The sequence below is a fragment of the Panthera pardus genome, unplaced genomic scaffold (genome assembly GCF_024362965.1).
Source record: "Panthera pardus isolate Hobbes unplaced genomic scaffold, ASM2436296v1 HiC_scaffold_11, whole genome shotgun sequence".
NCBI classification, from domain to species: Eukaryota; Metazoa; Chordata; class Mammalia; order Carnivora; family Felidae; genus Panthera; species Panthera pardus.
Window position 1 is genome coordinate 63,880,974 of NW_026526666.1, and position 19,891 is coordinate 63,900,864.

The 19,891-nt window shown below is 44.7% G+C and overlaps 1 protein-coding gene and 1 non-coding gene across 9 annotated transcripts in view; both read left to right on the forward strand.

Annotated features, from left to right (window-relative positions):
• The window catches only part of LRP8 (LDL receptor related protein 8), a 79,872-nt gene extending 61,964 nt beyond the window's left edge, over positions 1–17,908 (forward strand). For 5 of the 8 annotated variants that reach the window (XM_053895138.1, XM_053895139.1, XM_053895140.1 and 2 more), the window contains 7 exons: positions 684–825; positions 2,309–2,461; positions 3,334–3,558; positions 5,693–5,761; positions 9,655–9,827; positions 10,865–11,041; positions 13,315–17,908. In XM_053895138.1, the coding sequence (XP_053751113.1) occupies positions 684–825; positions 2,309–2,461; positions 3,334–3,558; positions 5,693–5,761; positions 9,655–9,827; positions 10,865–11,041; positions 13,315–13,353 (978 nt within the window). In that variant the 3' untranslated portion in view covers positions 13,354–17,908. The remainder of the gene's footprint in view (positions 1–683; positions 826–2,308; positions 2,462–3,333; positions 3,559–5,692; positions 5,762–9,654; positions 9,828–10,864; positions 11,042–13,314) is intronic. The other 3 variants (XM_053895146.1, XM_053895151.1, XM_053895160.1) reach the window with 1 other exon arrangement.
• Positions 17,909–18,035: 127 nt separating this feature from the next.
• TRNAK-CUU (transfer RNA lysine (anticodon CUU)) lies at positions 18,036–18,108 on the forward strand. Its single transcript has one exon. It is a non-coding gene; the product is annotated as a tRNA-Lys (tRNA).
• Positions 18,109–19,891: the final 1,783 nt, after the last annotated feature.

The window sequence follows — 19,891 nt, forward strand, 5'->3', positions numbered from 1 at the left end:
CATGTATGTGCTTGTGTATATATGTGGCATGTACATGTATGGTGTATGTGCATACGTATATGAATGCATCCACTTAAAATTGTGCCTTTCTCTATGTGCTCATGCTTGTGAATATGTAAATATGTATACCAATACTTAGTTAAGTGTTTATGTAGGTACAAGCGTGCCTTTGTGTGTGTAGATGAACATAGGGGTATGTGTCCAGATCTGTGCATGAGGCTGCATGGTTATACCTATAAATATGGATTTGCCTATAGATGCACCTGTAGTCTTATATGAACTAAGCACTGGATGTGTATGTGTGTATAACCAGAAGCCGTAGGACAGCCTTGCAGGGAATAAGTCCTCAGCAGCTCATACATCCCCTCCAATCTTGGTCCCAGGCCCCAGTAATGGTAACAGCTGTAAAGACCCAACCTTCAGTTTCTTCTGGACTCCAGGAAGCAGACCTAGCTCAGCATTAATGAGCAGTCTCCAGGCCAAGGCCCAGAATCAACAAATAGCCCTCTGTGACAGAAGGGAACCAGAGTATATGCCACACACTAGAGGCTGAGTGTCCCCCTGCGAATCTGTGGGCAGGAGAGCTCAGGGGAGATGGCAGAGCAGTTCTTGTGACTGTGATTTGGGGCCAGGCCCTCAGACTTACGCTCTAGCCTCCCATCCTCTGCATCTGTACCCTACAGGACAAGGTGTTCTGGACAGACCTGGAGAATGAGGCCATTTTCAGTGCAAATCGGCTCAATGGCCTGGAAATCTCCATCCTAGCTGAGAACCTCAATAACCCACATGACATTGTCATCTTCCATGAGCTGAAGCAGCCAAGAGGTGAGCCTTCCCTGGTCCCAGGTCCCCTGCCCTTGTCCTCTCCCTCCCCTAGGTAGGCTGCATTCATGTTCATGTAATGTAATGTCTCAGCACACCCAAAAGATATAGCAACAGTCCCTCTCATTGGTAGAGTACTTTGCTGTCACATATTTTCTCTCATTTCCTTCAGCTCTTGGTGAAATAAGGCTGGGCATAAAAAATATATAAAGCCCTATTTTTGCCTACAAAGAACAGGTATTACTTTTCTCATTTAACAACGGAGGAAACTGGCTCAGAGAGGCAAAATAACTTTAGCGGGTGGCACAACTGAAACCCAAACTCAGGTCTATCTGATTTCAAGAGCTCCTTATGCCATGAAGGAACACATTGCTTTTCATTTATTATGTGTACCCATTTTGCAGTAGTGTGAGCTAACGTATCCTAGGGCCATAGCAGTCCAGCTTGTTGGTTGGGAATAGAAGCCAGGAATCCTGCTACTAGGTTGTCCCATCCTCTATCACTAGGATATAGTACTAAGTCTAACTGTAACTGAGGTGTGGGTGCCAGGTGACAGTGAGAAGGCACAGTGGGGAAAGGAGATAAGCTTGGTGCCTGATTCTAGACCTAGAAATTTAAGTAAGAAATAGACATGGGACGCCTGGGTGGTTCAGTCGGGTTAAGCATCCGATTTCGGCTTCAGACCGTGCATGATCTCACGGTTTGTGAGGTCAAGCCCTGAATCGGGCTCTCTGCTGACAGCTCGGAGCCTGGAGCCTGCTTCAGATTCTGTCTCTCTCTCTCTCTCTCTCTCTCTCTCTCTCTCTCTCTCTCTCTGCCCCTCCCCCGCTTGTACACACACTCTCCCTCAAAAATAAATAAATAAAACATTTAAAAAGAAGAAAAAGAAATAGACGTGGCATGTGGCAGAGGGGGGAAACAGGCTTTGGAATTTGACAGACTTCAGTTTATTTATTTAAAAAAATTTTTTTTAATGTTTATTCATTTTTGAGAGAAAGAGACAGAGGGCATGAGTGGGTGAGGGACAGAGAGAGAGAGAGAGAGGGAGACACAGAATCCAAAGCAGACTCCAGGCTCTGAGCTGTCGGCACAGCCCGACACGGGGCTCGAACCCACAAACCGCGAGATCAGGACCTAAGCCAAAGTCGGACGCTCAACCTACTGAGGCACCCAGGCACCCTGATAGACCTCAGTTTAAATCCTATCTCTAAAATCCCTAGAGTTATAACTTAGACGATTTTTTTCTCTTTGAAACTGGGTGTCTTTTATCTGTCAGTCTGGGGCGTACACCCACCTCTCTGAGTTGTCATCAGGATTGAATGAAAGTGTGGGGGTAAAACACCAGACACACTGCTGGAAGGTGTCCAGTAAAAGGAGAGAAAGCTTTTTGATCAAGCCGAGTGGGAAGGGGCTCATCCTCAGGAGAAGGGAGGAACTGGCATGCCTTACCTTTGCTCCAACTCTGTCTCTGTCTCTGTGCCATTAGCTGCAGATGCCTGTGAGCTGAGTGCCCAGCCCAATGGAGGCTGTGAGTACCTGTGCCTTCCTGCTCCTCAGATCTCCAGCCCCTCTCCCAAGTACACATGTGCCTGTCCTGACACAATGTGGCTGGGCCCAGACATGAAGAGGTGCTACCGAGGTAAGCAGACCTACCAGGAGGGCTGGCCCCTGGCAGTGCGAGACCCCCTCCTGCTGACACCCTCCATGGGCTTCTGGGATGACATATGCTCCTGGTTTTCCTCTGTCTTTTCTGGCTACTTATTGTCTCTTCTTTACCTTCCTTGTATGCTGGTTTTCCCCAGGGTCCGTCTGAGGCTTTCTCCTCTTACTTCCAAGAAAAATGCACGTATACATACGACATTTTAAATTCAGTTTCAGGGGGTTTCTGGAACCCCTTAAAGACCTGAAATTAAGAACCCTTGACCCCTATGGCTTCAGTTACTGTTTATATGCAGGTGACTCTGAGCTTGCCTCTTCCTCACCTAGAACTTAACACAAAAAGAAGCCCTTTTGTGATACGATTGAGACTAATAGTCATGACTTTGACCATACAAGTTTATATTCATCGTTCAGTGTTGACACAGGGCCAAGGCCTTTTGTTTGAACATAAATCTGCTGCATCATTTGGGATTTCCATGTTCCACTTTGTTTAAAGTGGAGTGAGAATTTCGACCTAGCAGGGTAATAATATGCATGTAAGATCCTTGTAGATTTGTGTGATTTCCCCTACTCCCAATCTTTTACAGTGGTCTTCCCACACCTAATTCTATAGTCTTGCTTTAATGACTTGTCTTCATCAAATCAGTGTGCAGTATAAACCCAAAGTGCTTGGGATTCAGCTAAAGAAAAGGTCATAGTCCATTCAGGAGGTTTAGGGAAGGCTTCCCAGAAGTGGCATTTGAGCTGAGCCATGAGGATGAGTTCATAAGTATAATTCATAGAGGCAAAAAGTTAGACATAAAGCAACAAAAACTCTCTGTCCAAGTGACCTCCACGGTGTTTCCCCTCCAGCACCTCAATCTACCTCAACTACGATGTTAGCTCCTACCACAACGAGGACACTAGCCGACACCGCAAGAGCCCCTGGGACCACCGTCCACAGCCTCACCTCCCAGAACCACAGCACAGAGACACCAAGCCTGGCAGCTGTGGTCCCCAGCTCAGTTAGTGTCCCCAGGGCTCCAAGCATCAGACCATCTACCCCAAGCCCTGCGACCAGCAACCACTCCCAGCACTGTAAGTAAATGAGTTCTGTGTTCTTTCATGATGGGGCGATATGTGGGAAGACGAGATCATATCAGAACAGAATATTGGACCTCGCTGAGGAAGCAGGTGGAGGTGCCCACCTACAATTTAAAAGTCTTAGGTGCCACTAACTTGTAGAGGGTCTTGCAAGAAGCCACTTCCTATCTCTGAGCCTCAGTTTCCTCACCTACAAAGTGGGAAGAATAATTACCCTTACCCTACATGCTTCACAAGACCACTAGGACAGACAAAGAAGGCGGTGTAAACAGAAGTGCTCACGTACACAGTCTCTTCTGTCACTGGGTGTGTGTTTCATGCGTTACTGACGTGTATGAGGGGGTGTCCCCCAGATTTGGAAACCTCAGAAGCTCTGGTCTCGGTTCTTAGCCCTCTCGGCAGGTTCCCCAGATAGTAATATCCATAACTATGGCCTGCTTGTGCCTCTTTCCAAACCCTGGCATGAAAATAAGTAAGTTTAGCACTTATTAAATCATTGGGAGCAGTAATTGTCACTGCTAGAAATGTTCTGTCTCATTGGCCAGCAAATACCTTTTTAATTGAGTCACCTGCCAGGGGGAGTTCATTTAAGATAAACCATCTTTTAAATTCTCATCCCACACGTGGCCCGGAAGCCAGGCGGCTCGGCAGCACCTTTCTCATCGGACCCATTTTGCCAGCAGAAGCTGGGTTTCCAGAGCAGAGCACTCATCTTGAAGTTTGGAGAGGCACGTGACACCTGGGTGAATTCCAGTTCCTGTCACCTGGGGCACAGCCTCCGAGCAGAGAGTCTCCCCACTGGCTTCACGCCGCTCTGGATTTGCTGTGGCCGCCGGGCGCTTGCTCATGTGCAGCAAGGGGGTGGCAGCCCTTCCAAGCAGTGCTACCCCCTCTTTTCTCCCCGTAACACTTAGGTTGCCTTAGAGTAACTTGGAGAAACGGGTGTGCTGCGAGGGTGGCATCCGGGCCATTGCCGGAACAATCGTCTGCCCTCTTGGAGCGAGTGTAGCTGGTGAAGGCCCTCTTCACACCTCAGACGGCCGTCAGTGGATCCGAAAAAACTGCTTTGTAAACTAAAAAGTGCTATAGAGATGTTATCATGAAGACAGTTTTAAGAGTGGAAAAGATGGCACAGCATACTTTAAAAATACAGTACAGGGGCGCCTGGGTGGCTCAGTCGGTTGAGCGTCCGACTTCAGCTCAGGTCACGATCTCGCGGTCCGTGAGTTCGAGCCCCGCGTCGGGCTCTGGGCTGATGGCTCAGAGCCTGGTGCCTGCTTCCAATTCTGTGTCTCCCTCTCTCTCTGCCCCTCCCCCGTTCATGCTCTGTCTCTCTCTGTCCCAAAAATAAATAAACGTAAAAAAAAATTTAAAAATACAGTACATTTTCTAGCCCTTTTCAGTTTAGAACGTGCTTTTATATACCTTATTTAGGCCTCGAAACACCCCCCACCCCGCCCCCCACCCACTTTGAACCAGGCAAGGCTGTGCCAGGCATTGTGCTAAGTAAGGATTCTACATGAATTCTCTCACTTAATCTTCGCAGCATCCAGAGGAGGTAGGTAACTTGCCCACACAAGTAGGTAACCTGCCCAAACCCAGGAGTCTGTGCTGTTGATTCCACTATGTTATGTCGCATCCCAATTTAATTCCTTATTGAAAATAAGCTGGCAATGCAGATGGACAAACAGACCACCGAAACAACAGAGACCAAGGAACAGATACCGGCTGGCAAAGGCAGTTGCCCCAGTCAGTCTGCAACATGGAGACCTAAGTGCTCACTCTGCCAGGCACACCCCCCAGCTTCCTATACTGTGATACTGTGGAAAGGGTAACAGACTTGGGGCACAAGTCCTGGGTTTGGGTCCCAGCTCTGCTGGACAGTCACTCTCTCTTGAGTCCCTAGAACCCCAGTAAGACTCTGTTTCCCCATGTGTGAAAGGGAGATAACCTCTGTCCTGCTCACCTCAAGGGAGTTTTGATAGGATCTGGAAAGACTGCATTGTTCGGCATTAGCCAGGATCATCGCTTTGGAATGAGGGCAGGAAGCAGTTGGGCAATTCTTACAGCGTGAGGCCAGCAAGGACTTGGGTGACAGAGCATCGTTCTGCACATTTGTGTTTTGCAGATGGGAATGAAGGTGGCAAGATGGGCTCAACAGTCACTGCTGCTGTCATTGGGATCATCGTGCCCATGGGTGAGTGTGGCCCCGAGTTACTGTGGAAAAGAGAGAACTGATGCTCGGGGTCTGGGGAAAAGCACTAGAAAGGCCAAGCACTTAGCACACGGACCTGTCTCATTGACTTTTTCTGTCCCGGCAGCCTTCCCACCCACTTCCCAGTCCTATAATTTAGTTTCTTAGCTTGGCACACAAGGCCCCTCAGGACCTGACCCCAGGCAGCCCCCAGTGCACCCCTGCTCCCCACTATTCACACTCTGCATGCCAGCCATGTGAAGGCAGACCATAGGCTCCATGGGGACAGGGCTGGAGCTTCTCTTGCTCGCCACTCTCCCCAGCTGCTCGCAGTGGCTGGCACGTGGTAGGAAATAAAGTATTTGTTGAATGAATGAGGAGAGCTGCTTGCCATTCCTTTAGTAGATCATGCTATTTTGCTTTCTTTCTGTTTGGTTTTCAACAAACTTTTATCAAGCAGCTGCGAGGTACCAGCCTCTGTGAGGTGGAAGGAAGGTGATTAAAAATGACTAAAACATGGTTCTCGTCCTCCAAAAGTTTAGTCTTGTTGGAGAGATACACATAACAGATAATTTTGATTATGTCAGGGGAAGTCCTAAAACAAAGCCATATGTGGTCCATTGGAAGTGCTGAAGAAGTGCTTAACTTGGAATCGGTAGGGAAGGTTTCCTAGTGGAAATGATAATGTGAGCTGAGTCAGCCAAATGAAGAAGAATCCAGAGCAACCTGAGCAGTGATAACAGCATGAAGTAAAACCAGCACCGGGAAATAGCGTGGGGAGGGGAGAGAGTGGGTTTGGAACTAGAAGTTCGATATGGCCAAAATATAACATTTAAACCTCACGGAGAACCACGGAGGCCGATTTATTCTCTCGCCTCCCGCTGTTCACATAGCATCCTGAATATGCCGTGTCTTATACCAGTCTCATCTCTTGGTGGGATCTTTGAATTGCAACTGTCCATTCGCAAGTTGATCTCCCTGGCTTGCCCACAAGCACCTCAAGGACAGGGACTTTGCCCATTTATCCTGGGAGTCCTCAGTATGGTGGTGAGCTAGTGAGTGAAAGTTTTAAAAACTTCTACTCTGGGCAAGGGACTGTGCCAAGTGCCAAGGACCCAGGGAAGAAAAAGATAAAAAAGACTTTAAGAGCTTTCGGTCTGTAGTCAGACTTAGTCATAAAAAGTGATACAAGAGAGGTGTTAACACGTATCACAATGTGCTGTAATAGAAGCGGGATGCCCGGCAGAGGAGAGGGGATGGTCCTTCTGGAGAAGATGCCATTTGAATTGGCCTTGAAAGTCTTCAACACTAAAGATGATGGAGAGACTACTTCAGGCCGATTTGGAGTAGAGTGAGTGGAAAATACTCTGAACGTCGCTTAGTGAAAGAGAAATCAAGCCCTTTCCTGACATATTCTGTTCTATAGAAGGGCTTGTATATGCGCCTTCCCTGATACAATACACTCTGATATGATTAATATTTTTAATTTCTGCTCATCTGAGAGGTTAAAGATGAATATTCTTTCCCTGATATTTCCCTATGAGGTAGAGTATCTTTTCATAAGCTTAATGGCCATTTATATTTCATCCTTAATGAATTGCTTATTCACAGTCTTGTTTTTCTGTTGGTTCTGGTTCTTATTCTTACTTATTTGTAGAAATATTTATACATGATGAATATTAAACCTTTGTAATATATGTGACAAATATTTTCTCCCATACTGCCTCTTGATTTATAAATGTGTTCATGGTATCTTTTGCCATGCATAAACTTAAAAATTTTAAGTATCAGATCTGTTCATCGTTTGTGTTATGACTTCCGGGTTTTGTGTTTTACATAGGAAGGTCTGCCTCACTATAAATTATTAAAATATCTCCCTATACATTCTTCTGCTAAACATTGTTTTATATTTAGATAGCAATCTATTTGGAATTTATTATAGAGTATGGTGTGAGGTAGAGACTGAACTATTTTTTTTTTTCTATAGGCCTGTTTAGTTTTCCCAAGACCCTTATTGAATAATTCATCCTTCTGACTTGAACTGTCATCTTTATATTAAACTACATGGCTCTCTAGACTTTGATCTGCTGCTAGCCTCTTTATTCTCTGTTCCTTCATACCAGAAGAACAACTCCGTGCTGTGCTTTAGCTTCTAATAGGGCATCATTATTCTTGCAATATTTTCTTAGCTGTTTTTTCCAACTTCTCTTCTAGATGAACTTTAGAATCATCTTTATAAAAACTATGGTGGAATCATATGCTTTGGATATATAAATTGATATGGGGAGAATTCATGTTTTTACAATATTGAAGCTTCCCATCCAGGAACTTAACACATCTCCCTATTTATTTGAGTCTTTTGTGTCCTTTTATAAAATTTTGTAGATCATATAGGAGTTGCACATTTCCTGCTAGGTTATTCCAGGTATTTTATGGTTTTTGTTGGGCTGCTGTGAATGTGTTCTGTTCTTCTTCCATTCCATTTTCGAATTGGTTATTGCTAATTAATAAGAAAGCTATTGACTTTTTGTTAATTTTTTAAAAATCTTTGGGGCGCCTGGGTGGCTCAGTCGGTTGAGGGCCGACTTCGGCTCAGGTCACGATCTCGCGGTCCATGAGTTCGAGCCCCGCATCGGGCCCCTGTGCTGACAGCTCAGAGCCCGGAGCCTGTTTCAGATTCTGTGTCTCCCTCTCTCTGACCCTCCCCCATTCATGCTCTGTCTCTCTCTGTCTCAAAAATAAATAAACGTTAAAAAAAAAAATTAAAAAAAAAATCTTTATTCATTTTGAGAGAGAGAGAGCATGAGCGAGGGAGAGGTAGAGAGAGAGAGAAAATCTCAAGCCCAGGGTTTGATCCCATGAGACATGAGACCATGACCTGAGCCAAAACCAGGAGCTGGATGTTTAACTGAGTCACCCCAGCACCCCTTATATGAACTGTTGATGAACTAAAATTATTTATAATAGTTTTTCATCTGCTTTTCTAAGATTTTCTAAGCATACAAAACTGATAAGTTTGGTATTCCCCCTTTCCCCTGTGTGTACCCTTCAATTCTTTATCTGTTCTTACTGCATAGATAGGTCTCTGGAATAATAAATACTAGCAATGGTAACAGGTATCCTTGCCTTGTTCCTATCTTTAATGGGTCTTGATTATTACAGTCTAACTGAAGTAAAACCCCCCTCTCTAGCGTCATGGATGTTGTCATCAGCCTCCACTTGAATGCTCATGGTGATTGTCTACTCTCTTATGAAGCTGCTTGCGCCCGTTTTGCCCAGCTCTGTTTGAGAACTTCCTCCTTTACTCATTAATATATTCATCTGTTCCAACTCAGAGCTTGTGTTTTCCCGCTGTGTCCCCCTCTAGAGATGCTTCTCTTCTTGCAGAGTCCCATCTTTGGGAAGAAACACCCCACCCCCACCATCCACCCTCCATTGGAGGAGAGAATGGTTTTCTCAGAGAAATCCAAGGAAGCAGCAGCATTAGGACAAAGGTGTGGTGAAGAAATTCACTCATTCAATCAGTACATGTTGCTGAGCAAGGCACCAGGCATAGAGAGATAAAGAAGACACAGTCCCTGCCCAAAAAGAGCGCAATCTAGTTGGGGGTACAGGTATATAAAGTATAGTACCGTAGGCTCGAAACACACATGAGAGAGCAACTGACTCTTCCTTGAGAAGTTGAGAAGACTTCACATTTGAGCTGGATCTCAAGGGATGAGCAGTTAATAAAGGAAGAGATAGGAGAAGGGCTTCCAAGCAGCAGAAGAAGAACACAGCACAACAGCCTGAGGAACAAGGGGCAGGAAAGTTAGAGAGGCGGCGAGAAGTGTACTGACATCTGAGCAGTGGGCTAGAGCCTCTGGAAGTTCAGTGTAATGTGTCCCTTCCTCCAGCGGTAATAGCCCTGCTGTGCATGAGTGGCTACCTGATCTGGAGAAACTGGAAGCGGAAGAACACCAAAAGCATGAATTTTGACAACCCAGTGTACAGGAAAACAACAGAAGAAGAAGAAGAAGATGAGCTCCACATAGGGAGGACTGCTCAGATCGGCCATGTCTATCCTGCAGTAAGTATCCCTTGCTGGAAGAATTCCTTCCTTCCTTACATCCTTCCCTCTCTTCCCCCTTCCTCACCCCTCCTTCCTCCCCTTCCTTCCTTTCCTTCCTTCCTTCCTTCCTTCCTTCCTTCCTTCCTTCCTTCCTTCCTTCCAACTTTATCAAGAACCTACCATGTGCCAGGCACTCCTCTAGGCCCTGGGGACACAGAAATGCTGGGACAGGTGTTTGGGGTAGAAGTGTATAAGGGCCACCTTGTAGCTAGAGGCTCTTCCTTAGGGTAAAGAAGCCAAATGTCTTCCTGCTGAGTACATTTTCAGAACCTTTGGCCTGGAAGGGTAACTGTGGCCGTGCAATTCAAATGTATTTGTTTCGGCAAACACTGTATGCTGGCCATGAGCCAAGCACCACACTGGATGTGACGTGTTCACAAGTAAGAAAGAAACCTACTCTCTTCCAAGTTGCTGGTGGGGGGTGAGAGAGAGTCACTTATTATTGTACGGCTGTGTGTGTCATGCCACGGTGGAGCTCAGGAGTCTCTCTTCCAGGAAGCTTTCCCTGGTTTCTTTGTTCTCCCACAGCCTCTGTCCATCACAGCACCTGTCACACTGTAGTCAACTTGTCTTTTTGCACATTGGTCTCCCCACTAGACCGGGAACTCCTTGAGGGCCGGATTGTCTGATTAATCTGTTTCCCTGGTGCCTAGCACAGAATTAGGTGGCTCCCAGTACATATTTGCTGAACAAATGCTATGGAAACACCAACAGGGGAGCTATTCATTCAGTTTGGGAGATCAGGCAGGGAATGCCTCACAGAGGCTGTGACAGATGAACTGTGTCCTTGAAAGGTTAATAGCAATTATCCAGCGAAAGGAGGAGAAAAATGGCATTCCAGAAAGAAGCATGTGCAAACGCTGAGGGGTACAATAGGGCATGGCTTGTTGGGGGAGCAAGGACCGCAAAGTGTCTGGAGCAGATGTCATGGTTGTATAGCAGAGTCAGGGGGCTGAGTGTGACCTCATAGGTCATCCAGTCCATCCCCCTGTCAGGCGATCAGCAGCTTTGATCACCCACTGTGGGCAGAGCCCTGTCTTGGGGAGACCAGAGAACTGGAAGACCCAGCCCCTGCCCTCAAGGAGCTTTTTGTCTTGCCGGGGGAACCAAGGTCACAGCTGCACCAACTCCCGAAGAACCCTCTTTCCGAGCTGCCTGTCGTCAAGTGCAAGGTAGGGCAGTGCCACTTTGAGTCTGAGGGGCTGGTGAGTGAGGGCGTGAGCTTAGGCAGGTGCAGCCAATCCCAGGCGGCTTTCTGGTCCTGGAAGGCTGCAGATTGTAAGCTGGGTGTCGGGGCAGAGGAAAGATGAGCTCGTTGCTGACCAAGGAAAGGGTGTGTGGAAGAAATCAAGTATGGGGCAGGGCAGTGTGCATTGTACATTATTCATAAGGGAGACATGGGAAATGAAGTTGAGCAAGTGAGGAGGGTCAGCAGATGGCCTTGAGCCTTCCCCTTGGCCAATCACACAAACAGGTGTTTGACCAAGTTTTAAAGACTTGGGCGGGGGTGGGGGACACAGTGGACGAAGCGTTGAGCTTAGCCTGAGGAGGTGGCTCCCAGTGTCACTGCTCTGTAGCCTTGTGGTCTCAGTCACTTCTCTCTGCTCACTTCTATTTGTAAAATTGGAATGATAACCCCCATTCTGTCTGCCTCCTAAATTCATAGTGTTCGGGTGAGACAGCTCACGTGAGAGAGCTTTGTGAGTTATAAAGCACTCTACACGCGTAAAGTAAATGTGTAGAACAAATAACCACTCTGGAGGAGCTATTCCTGATGCCTCGAGGGCCTGAGGAATAAGCTCTTGCCAGTTGCAGAGAAATAGGAGATATTTAGTGAGACCTCCTGTGTGTCAGACACTACTCTATGTTTTACATACACTTCCTTGTATTGTCTTCACAGTAACTTTATAAAGTTGATATGATTAGCTGCATTTTGCAGATGGGGAAACTGAGAGTCAGAGAATCTGAATAACTGGCCTAGGGTCACAACTAAGAAGCAGAAGGACCAGGATAAAAACTCCAGTCTGTATGTACACAAAAGTCGGTGCTCTTTCCACTTACATCATGGGGCAGATGGCCTGGAATCTTGTTCAGTATCCTCAACAACCCGTTCTCCCCCCTGTCCTTGTCTTACTCCACCATCACTTCTGGGACCTACCTTTGGCCTAGAGATCTGTCTTGGAGAGAGTGGGAGGATAACAGGACCAGAAGAGAGTCTCAAGTGTCAGTGCTAGTAGAGCAAGGCCATGGTATTCTTGCAAAGCCCAAAGATGATCTGAAAGGCAGGGGGGTCACTTTTGATCGTCTGTAGGCTGTCCAGAGATGGGAAATGCTAGTCTGGTTCTATTTTATTCTGCTGGTCAAGTTGGTCTAGAATACTCTAGACCTCATGTGTGTTACTGTATTAAGCACTCTATAGACATTACCTCATCTGCTTTCTCAACGACTCTATGTGGTAAGTCCTGTTATTCCCATCTGACAGATGAGAAAACCAAGGCTCTGAGGGGTGAAGTGGTTAGCCCAAATTCACTTAGCTATGAGAAAGATAGCAAAACACTGGGGTCTGCCCAAGGAGTGTATCCAGGAAATGGAAGAGTGGCAAGCAGGATTACATCAGGCCCAGTTGGGGAAAGCTTGATGTGTAACCCAGAGGAGAAAACACTCAGAAGGAAAGGAAGAGAACTCAAACACTATCCTCATATTTCAAGGGTTGTCTGTATAGAACCCTCTGGGTCTAAGAGAATCAGGGAACATCAGAATATTTAAAGAAACAGATTTCATGTCAGTATAGGAAAGAAGTTAAGTCCACTGTCCACTGTTCCAATGGAATAGACCACCTCAGGGGCTAATGGGTTTAGTCCAGTACAGTCAGCCATTTGTGGGCAGGTAAGTCTAGCTAGACTAGTCTAGCTAAGTCTAGTCTATCTAATGACTAGAAAGTAAGGTTGAGGGAAAGAGGGATTGAATGTAATCAACTTGTATCACATTCTGATTCTGTATAATCAGGAGGGGTGCGACAGATTGCCTTCCTAATTGTGACTCACAAGCTAGAGACAAGCGGCTAATGGCCTGGGATTAAACATTTGCCAAAGCTAAGCCACTGAAGTTGAACAAATCTAAAATCCTATAAGGAAGGACTGAGGAAGTTGAGATCTCTGCAGGGATCCTTTACAAAGAGGCAAAAGCTACAACTCTGGATTCACACAGATCTGAGTTCAAATTTTAGTTCACCCACGTGCTATGTGATCCAGGACAAATGTTGTTAAAGCTCATCGAGTCTCAGTTTCCTCATCTATAAAATAAATATGACAAACCTGTCTCTTGGGGTAGTATGAAGATTATGTGAGCTAATGCCTATAAAGTAATAGAATGTCTGGTGCTTTGTGGGCACTCAATAAATAGCTCCTGTGGGTCTAATGGTGATTTCTTTGCTCTGTCTCCCCAGCGAGTGGCATTAAGCCTTGAAGATGATGGACTGCCCTGAGGATGGGACCACTCCCTTCGTGCCTCATGGAATTCGGTCCCATGCACTACACTCTCTGGATGGTGTATGCCTGGATGAAAGGGTTTTCTGTATATGGGTCTGTGTGAGTGAGTGTGTGTATGTGTAATTTTTTTTTAATTTATGTTGCAGAAAGGTAACCACAAAGTTATGATGAACTGCAAACATCCAAAGGATGTGAGAGTTTTTATATGTATAATGTTTTATACACTTTTTAACTGGTTGCACTACCCATGAGGAGTTCATGGAATGGCTACTGCTGAGTGACTAACATGATGTACATAACCAAATGGGGCTGACGGTCCAGTAGCTTACTCATCATTTTAAAACTATATTTACAGAGGGTATTTGGTTTGGGGGGGATTTTTTAGGTTTTGGAGTTTGGGGTTTGATTTTTTTTTTTTTTTTTTTGGCATATAAAATGATTATGCTTTGTGGCTATCCATCAACATAAGTAAAAAAAAAAGACGAAGAAGAAGAAAAAAATACTTCAACTCCCTCCCCCATTTAGATTATTTATTAACATATTTCAAAAAGAAGATTAGTTCTATAAATAATTTAGAGGCACGAGAGTATTTATTTTTGGTATGATTGGCCCACCATACAGACTCTGTGTGCATTTACGTTTATATGTGTATGTGTGTGTGAGAGAGAAATCTGTAGAGAAGAGGCGCACCTGTGGCTGTTGTTCAAGTACTTAAAGATAAGTATATTGTAAAACAGTCCACAGAGGGGTATCTGTGGTTTTCAGAGAAGCCTTTGGAAATTTGGCTCAAAAAACAGATGCCATGGTTTGGGCAAACATGTGGTGGGAGAAGCAGATCTTTTCCACCTCTGGCAATTTCTAGGACCCCAGTCAGTCATGAAAGGCCTTGCAGTTCACCTGTGGCTGCCGTGACTCCCACTTGGGCTTTCTCTTCTGTGACTGAGGCCAGTGCACAGGCTTTGCACGGCGCCAGGAGGTCTCATGAGCTCACATGAGAACATGCCTGAACCTCGGCTACTCCTTGTTGTAAAGCTCAGCGTTTCAAGTAACTGCATTTTCCTTCAGGATGCTTGGGTTGACTTCATTATGTTTCCTCTGAAGCACTCCTACTGCCATCCTTACTTGTAGAGAGCTAAGTGGAGGCATTTCTAGAACAGCCCAAGTTTACTGTAGAGACTGGTTCAGGCACCGAGATATGCTCAGCCTCTGAGATATGCTGTGAGCAAGGATAAGGACAATGGAATAGGTTTTGTTACATCTCTATTTCTCCCTTCCTTTACTCTCTACCATTTCCTTTAGGTGGGGAATACAACATAGGTTTGCTACCATCATGTGTTCATATCGATGAAAGTGGCCAAACTTGAAGTCCTACTGAGGGAGACATGGCATACACCACATTATAGTATATTGGATGTATATGTTCAAACAGGGATTTGGTTTACTGCTTTGTAAATAAAAGGAAAAACTCTGGGTATATGTATAGATTTTTTTTTTTTTCATCATGGACACTTTTGTTTTTCCTGGGCCTTGGGAGAGGCGGGAGAAATGCTCTTTTCTCTTTGCGGGGTCTACCATTGAAAACATAATCCTATAGTCCCAGAGGAATTCTGTCCCCACTGGCTCTCTTATCCAAGGTCTGATCTTTTAACTCTGCTGTTCTGCCACGTCACTCCCACCAGACAGCCAGGAACAAGACACGTAAGCAAATTCTGACACCACCCACCCCCAGCTGCCCCCAACTCAGTGAAGTTTGGATGTCTTACCAGCGTGATACCCTTCAAATTTCCAGGCAGGCACTCTGGAGTTCTAGAACCCTGTTCCTAGGACCTTTCTCCACGTCACTCACGGTCTCCTAACTTCTGACAAAAACAGCTGTGTTCTGGAGCGTCGGCACCATGCTCTGCATAAACAAGCAATTTCCTCATGATAAGCATGTGTTGATAGTCCTGAAATATTCATTGAGAGGCACTGGACCTAGAATGACCAATACCAAATAGGATTTTAAAAACAGGTGGCCAACTCCTATGGAGCTTAATTAGTCACTACTACTCTTTCAAGAATGAAAAGTAAAATTATTTTTGACTGAATAAAAATGACAAGAAATATTGAGACTTACACAAAACAAGCAACTTGTTCGATAGCCTGCCTCCAAAGAAACAATTTCCTGGGGAAATGATGCGTAGTTTCAGTCAGAGCCTGGTCTTCACACACACACACACAAATGAGAAAAGTCAGGATGGCTCAGCCTGAGACTTCAAAATGATGGCGAAACACAACTTTCTCAGAGACATCCATGTTTCCTGAATATGTTACAAGTGCAGTTTGAAAGAGACGCCCATGGGAGCAACCTACAGAAGACAAGTTGCAGAATCCTCACGTGTGGGATGGTAGTCAATAAGATGAAGTCTGAGGAGGTCATGTCCGTCCTCCCTCTCTAGTCTTGGAGGCTTCTGAGCCTCATTCTGAGGTGTAGTTGCGTTTCTGTTGCCTTTTGCCCCAGTGCTACCATGTATCTACAGCCAATACCCAGATCATAGAGTCATTGGATTTTAGAGCTGGAAGGAAGCCTAGAGATAATGCCAGGCGGGTAGAAGATTTATCAGACAATTTCTTCTTTGTTTAAAAGAAACTGGTCCCAGGCCTTTTCCTTCTCCAAGAGACCACTTTGAACTGCCTGAATATTATACCAAACCTGCTACCTATCTTATGGCCTATCTTTCCAGAGGAATTATGAAGACACTGGCAGAAAGAGCCTTCCAGAAACAGAAAACGAAAATTTTATTTATTTACTCTTGATAGCATGATTATTTATAAAATAGGTTGACGTGACCTTTAACCTCAAGATGAGATGGGAATTCAGTTTATGGCAATAAGTACTATCGGTCCTTCCAGTTTTCTCTGTGATTGCAGTATATTCATTCACTGAAACCATTTGCTAGGTACCAACTAAGTGCCAGGCACTGCAGATGTACAGGTCAAGCAGATGTTTTCTGTCCTTACGGAGGAGTTCACGGTAACAATAGAGTAAGTCATGCGGAAACAAAAAGAATAGATTCTTTCCAGAGTATTATTAAGGCACAAAGGAGAGAGAGGTCACTTCTACACAAGGAGATGAGGAATGGGGTCAAGAAGGGCATTGTAGAAGTGACCTTGCGCTAAGTCTTGAAAACTAAATAGGGGTGTCCAGGCTGCTTCGGGCAGAGGAGACACAAGGGCATGAAACAGCACGGGGACTTTACAGAGCTGCATGTAATTCATCATAAAGAGCAAAAGGTTCAAGGGGGACTTAGCAAGAAATGAGGCTGGATGGAAAGACAGGTTCAACGTAAGCACTTTATAGAATACTTATGTTTAATTTCTGATTCAATTATGCAAACATTTCTAAGACATTTATTGTGTACGAGGCACCAAGTGCATCATGGAAAATTCATCAGGATGCATCGCCAGCACTTTGCCGACAGGACAGTCTTTAGCCTCAAGCTTTCCAGTGGCCAAAGGGAAATAGTGACTGCATTTCATACGTTCGAGTTGACTTTTTTTGAATATAAGGGCAATGGAATTGTCACAGAAGCATTCCATGTTGTCAAGAGCCTCTGAGATTTTTCTCAACAGTGAGAAAATGAAATTTTGGAGATGTGTAGTCTGCAGAGGGAACCCCAAGCACTGTCTAGTCAGGCGCTGGTGGGAGTCGGGAGAGAGCACAGGAATGTGAGCCTCACTCCTCTCCCTAACTCCAGCCACACACTCTTTATTTCACAGAATTTAAATGAGTTAGCAATTAAACATTCAGAGTAAATAACTTCCTTTCCCATCAATGCATGAAGATAGAGTATCGGAGTCTTCTCACGCTGTATTTTTTAGGGTATTGGGGATTTTCAGGACACAGAGAACTTAGAGGTGGAGGAATTACAGCTTCAAATTTTCAGTTAATATAAGAAATCAGGAAGCTCTGTTCATTCAGGCTATGCACCATGTGCATAGTCAAGAATCAGCAGAAACCCTCTGCATTTGCAAACACTTTGTGCTATAAAAAGTAATTTTAAAAAAGCCACCTGTATATGTATATATATATATATTTAAAGACATGAAGGTTTTGATACTTTTTTACAAAAACTACAAGAGAAAACATACCTGTACAAACCATGTGTTTTAAAATAGCATTTTGTTCTATACAGCCGTTGTTAATTTGGGGGTGAAGTACTGGTTTGCAGATTGCATCACATTGTACCCAAATGAATTATCGTTGTTTGTCTTCCCCCCCCACCCCCGCCCCCCACCCTCGAATGACCATATTTGATGTAACAGGCATGTTAGAATGTTGGGTCACACTAACCATTTCTGCTCTTTTTGTCTTGTCATTCCGAGTCCCATTAGCTTCTGTGCCCAGTGCCCTTTGCAGTCTGGTTTCTGTTCCAGAAGCAAAGGGTGGTGTGCTGCATCTCACTAGCTGTACTGACATCATCTTGGTGAACGAAAAACCAAATGTGAACATTTGTAAAATGGGTGCACTGTTTCTAGAGAGAGATTAAATTCATTTTTTAAAATCTGAAAGTATTGTTTCATGGTGATGCTTTAATGGGGGGGGTGGGCGGTGAACTATCATTGATTGAGTCCCTAATGTGTACCCGGTATTCTACACAAATTATTTTAGACTTCAACAATCTTGTGAGATCGGGCTGCCTGGCTGGCTCAGTTGGTAGAGCATGAGACTCTTAATTTCAGGGTCGTGAGTTCAAGCCCCATGTTGGGCATGGTGCCTACTTTAAAAAATAAAAATAAAAAATACATTTAAAAATGATTTTAAGTCCTGTGAGATAAATACTATCAATATTATCATTCCAATTTTATAGATGAGGAAATAGGTGAAGGAACTGCCTGAAGTCACACCGTTACATTTAGTATCCCCAAAGTACACGTAGCACATGTAGCCCTTCTGGACACATGGCGTTCTCTGCCTAGATTTTCCTTCTCTGCCTCTTCATCTGGCTAACTCCTGTTTGTCCTTGGTATTCCTTTTAGGACCATTCCTCCACAAACCTTTCTCCATTCTCTTAGACCCAACTCCTAGGGTTAGGCTTCCACAGCAAATTTGCCTGTTTGCATACCAATACTTCTGCCCCACCTCTGCTTCCAAGCCACTGAGGTTGCTTTTACCAAGGTCACCCAGGACCTCCTTGATTATAAATCTTATAAATACTTTCAGTCTTTATCTCCCTTGACCTGGAAGCGGTATTTAACACTGCTGACACTCCTTGGATCACTCTTATTTTGGCTCACATGACAGCATATTCCTGGTTTTTCTCTGGCCACATCTTCTCCTTTACCTACCCTTTCCGTTATGGTATTCTGTCTCAAATCCATCCGCTTTTATTATCTCCATTGCCACTACCTGAGTACAGGTCACCATTATCTTGGGTAATCATGATCGTAGATTAACAACTACTTATCTGAAGTTCATATTTCTAATTCTTTCCATTTTCCAATCTACAATATTGCAGCCAGAGTGATTTTTTTCTAGAATGGAATAGGTTGCATCACCACCACCCTTTCTACTTCGCTGCTTAAAGCTCTTCCTCGGTTTCCCTTGCATTAAAATCCAATACCTTTGGGTTGTAGTTCACACTCCTTAATATGGCTTGTAAGCCACTTGTCTTCTGCCCCGTCTCCAACCTCATTACTATATACACAACCTCATTCTGTATTCTAACCACACAGTTCTGGGCCCTCTGTGTGCAACATTTCCTTCAGGAAGGCAGCCCTTAAGCCCCTAGACTGGATTAGGAGCCATCCTATGTGCTTCCATAGTATTCTGTGTTTCCCCTATTTGTAACCTTTATCTCTACATAATAATCACTCGTATGCTCCTTAATTGCCTCGTCTGCAAGTTCTATAAAGGTCTGTCTTGCTCACTGTTGTATTCCCAGCACATAGCACAGTAAATGCTCAGTGAATCATGCTGAATTCAGGCACATCAAATACACAGACCCTATTCTTTGAGCTACACCATGTTGTCTCATGCCCCCAAACCTGGATCACTTTACAGCCTGACTGGAGTCCAGTGTCCTTTAAATTTTCTCAAAACTTTTGTTATTTACCACATCTGCAGATGCCTGGATTCAGCAGTTACACTATAATTTTTATAATTTCACTCTTGGAAAATAACCTCATGGTGATTACCTGATGTTTCTATATACTTAATTTCAATTACCACCTCAAGATTGTTGTGAGGATGCAAAGAACAAGCACTTATTAATGGGTTCACATTTATTAGGTGCTTAATACCTGGTGATTCCCTTCTCTTTAAAAAAATTTTTTTTTAATATTTGTTTATTTTTGAGAGAAAGAAAGACAGAGCATGAGCAGGGGAGGGGACAGAGAGGAGACACAGAATCAGAAGCAGGCCCCAGGCTCTTAGCTGTCAGCACAGAGCCAGATTTGGGGCTTGAACTCACTGCGAGATCATTACCTGAACCGAAGTCAGTTGCTTAACCGACTGAGCCATCCAGGTGCTCCTCGCCTTTTTAAAAAAAATTT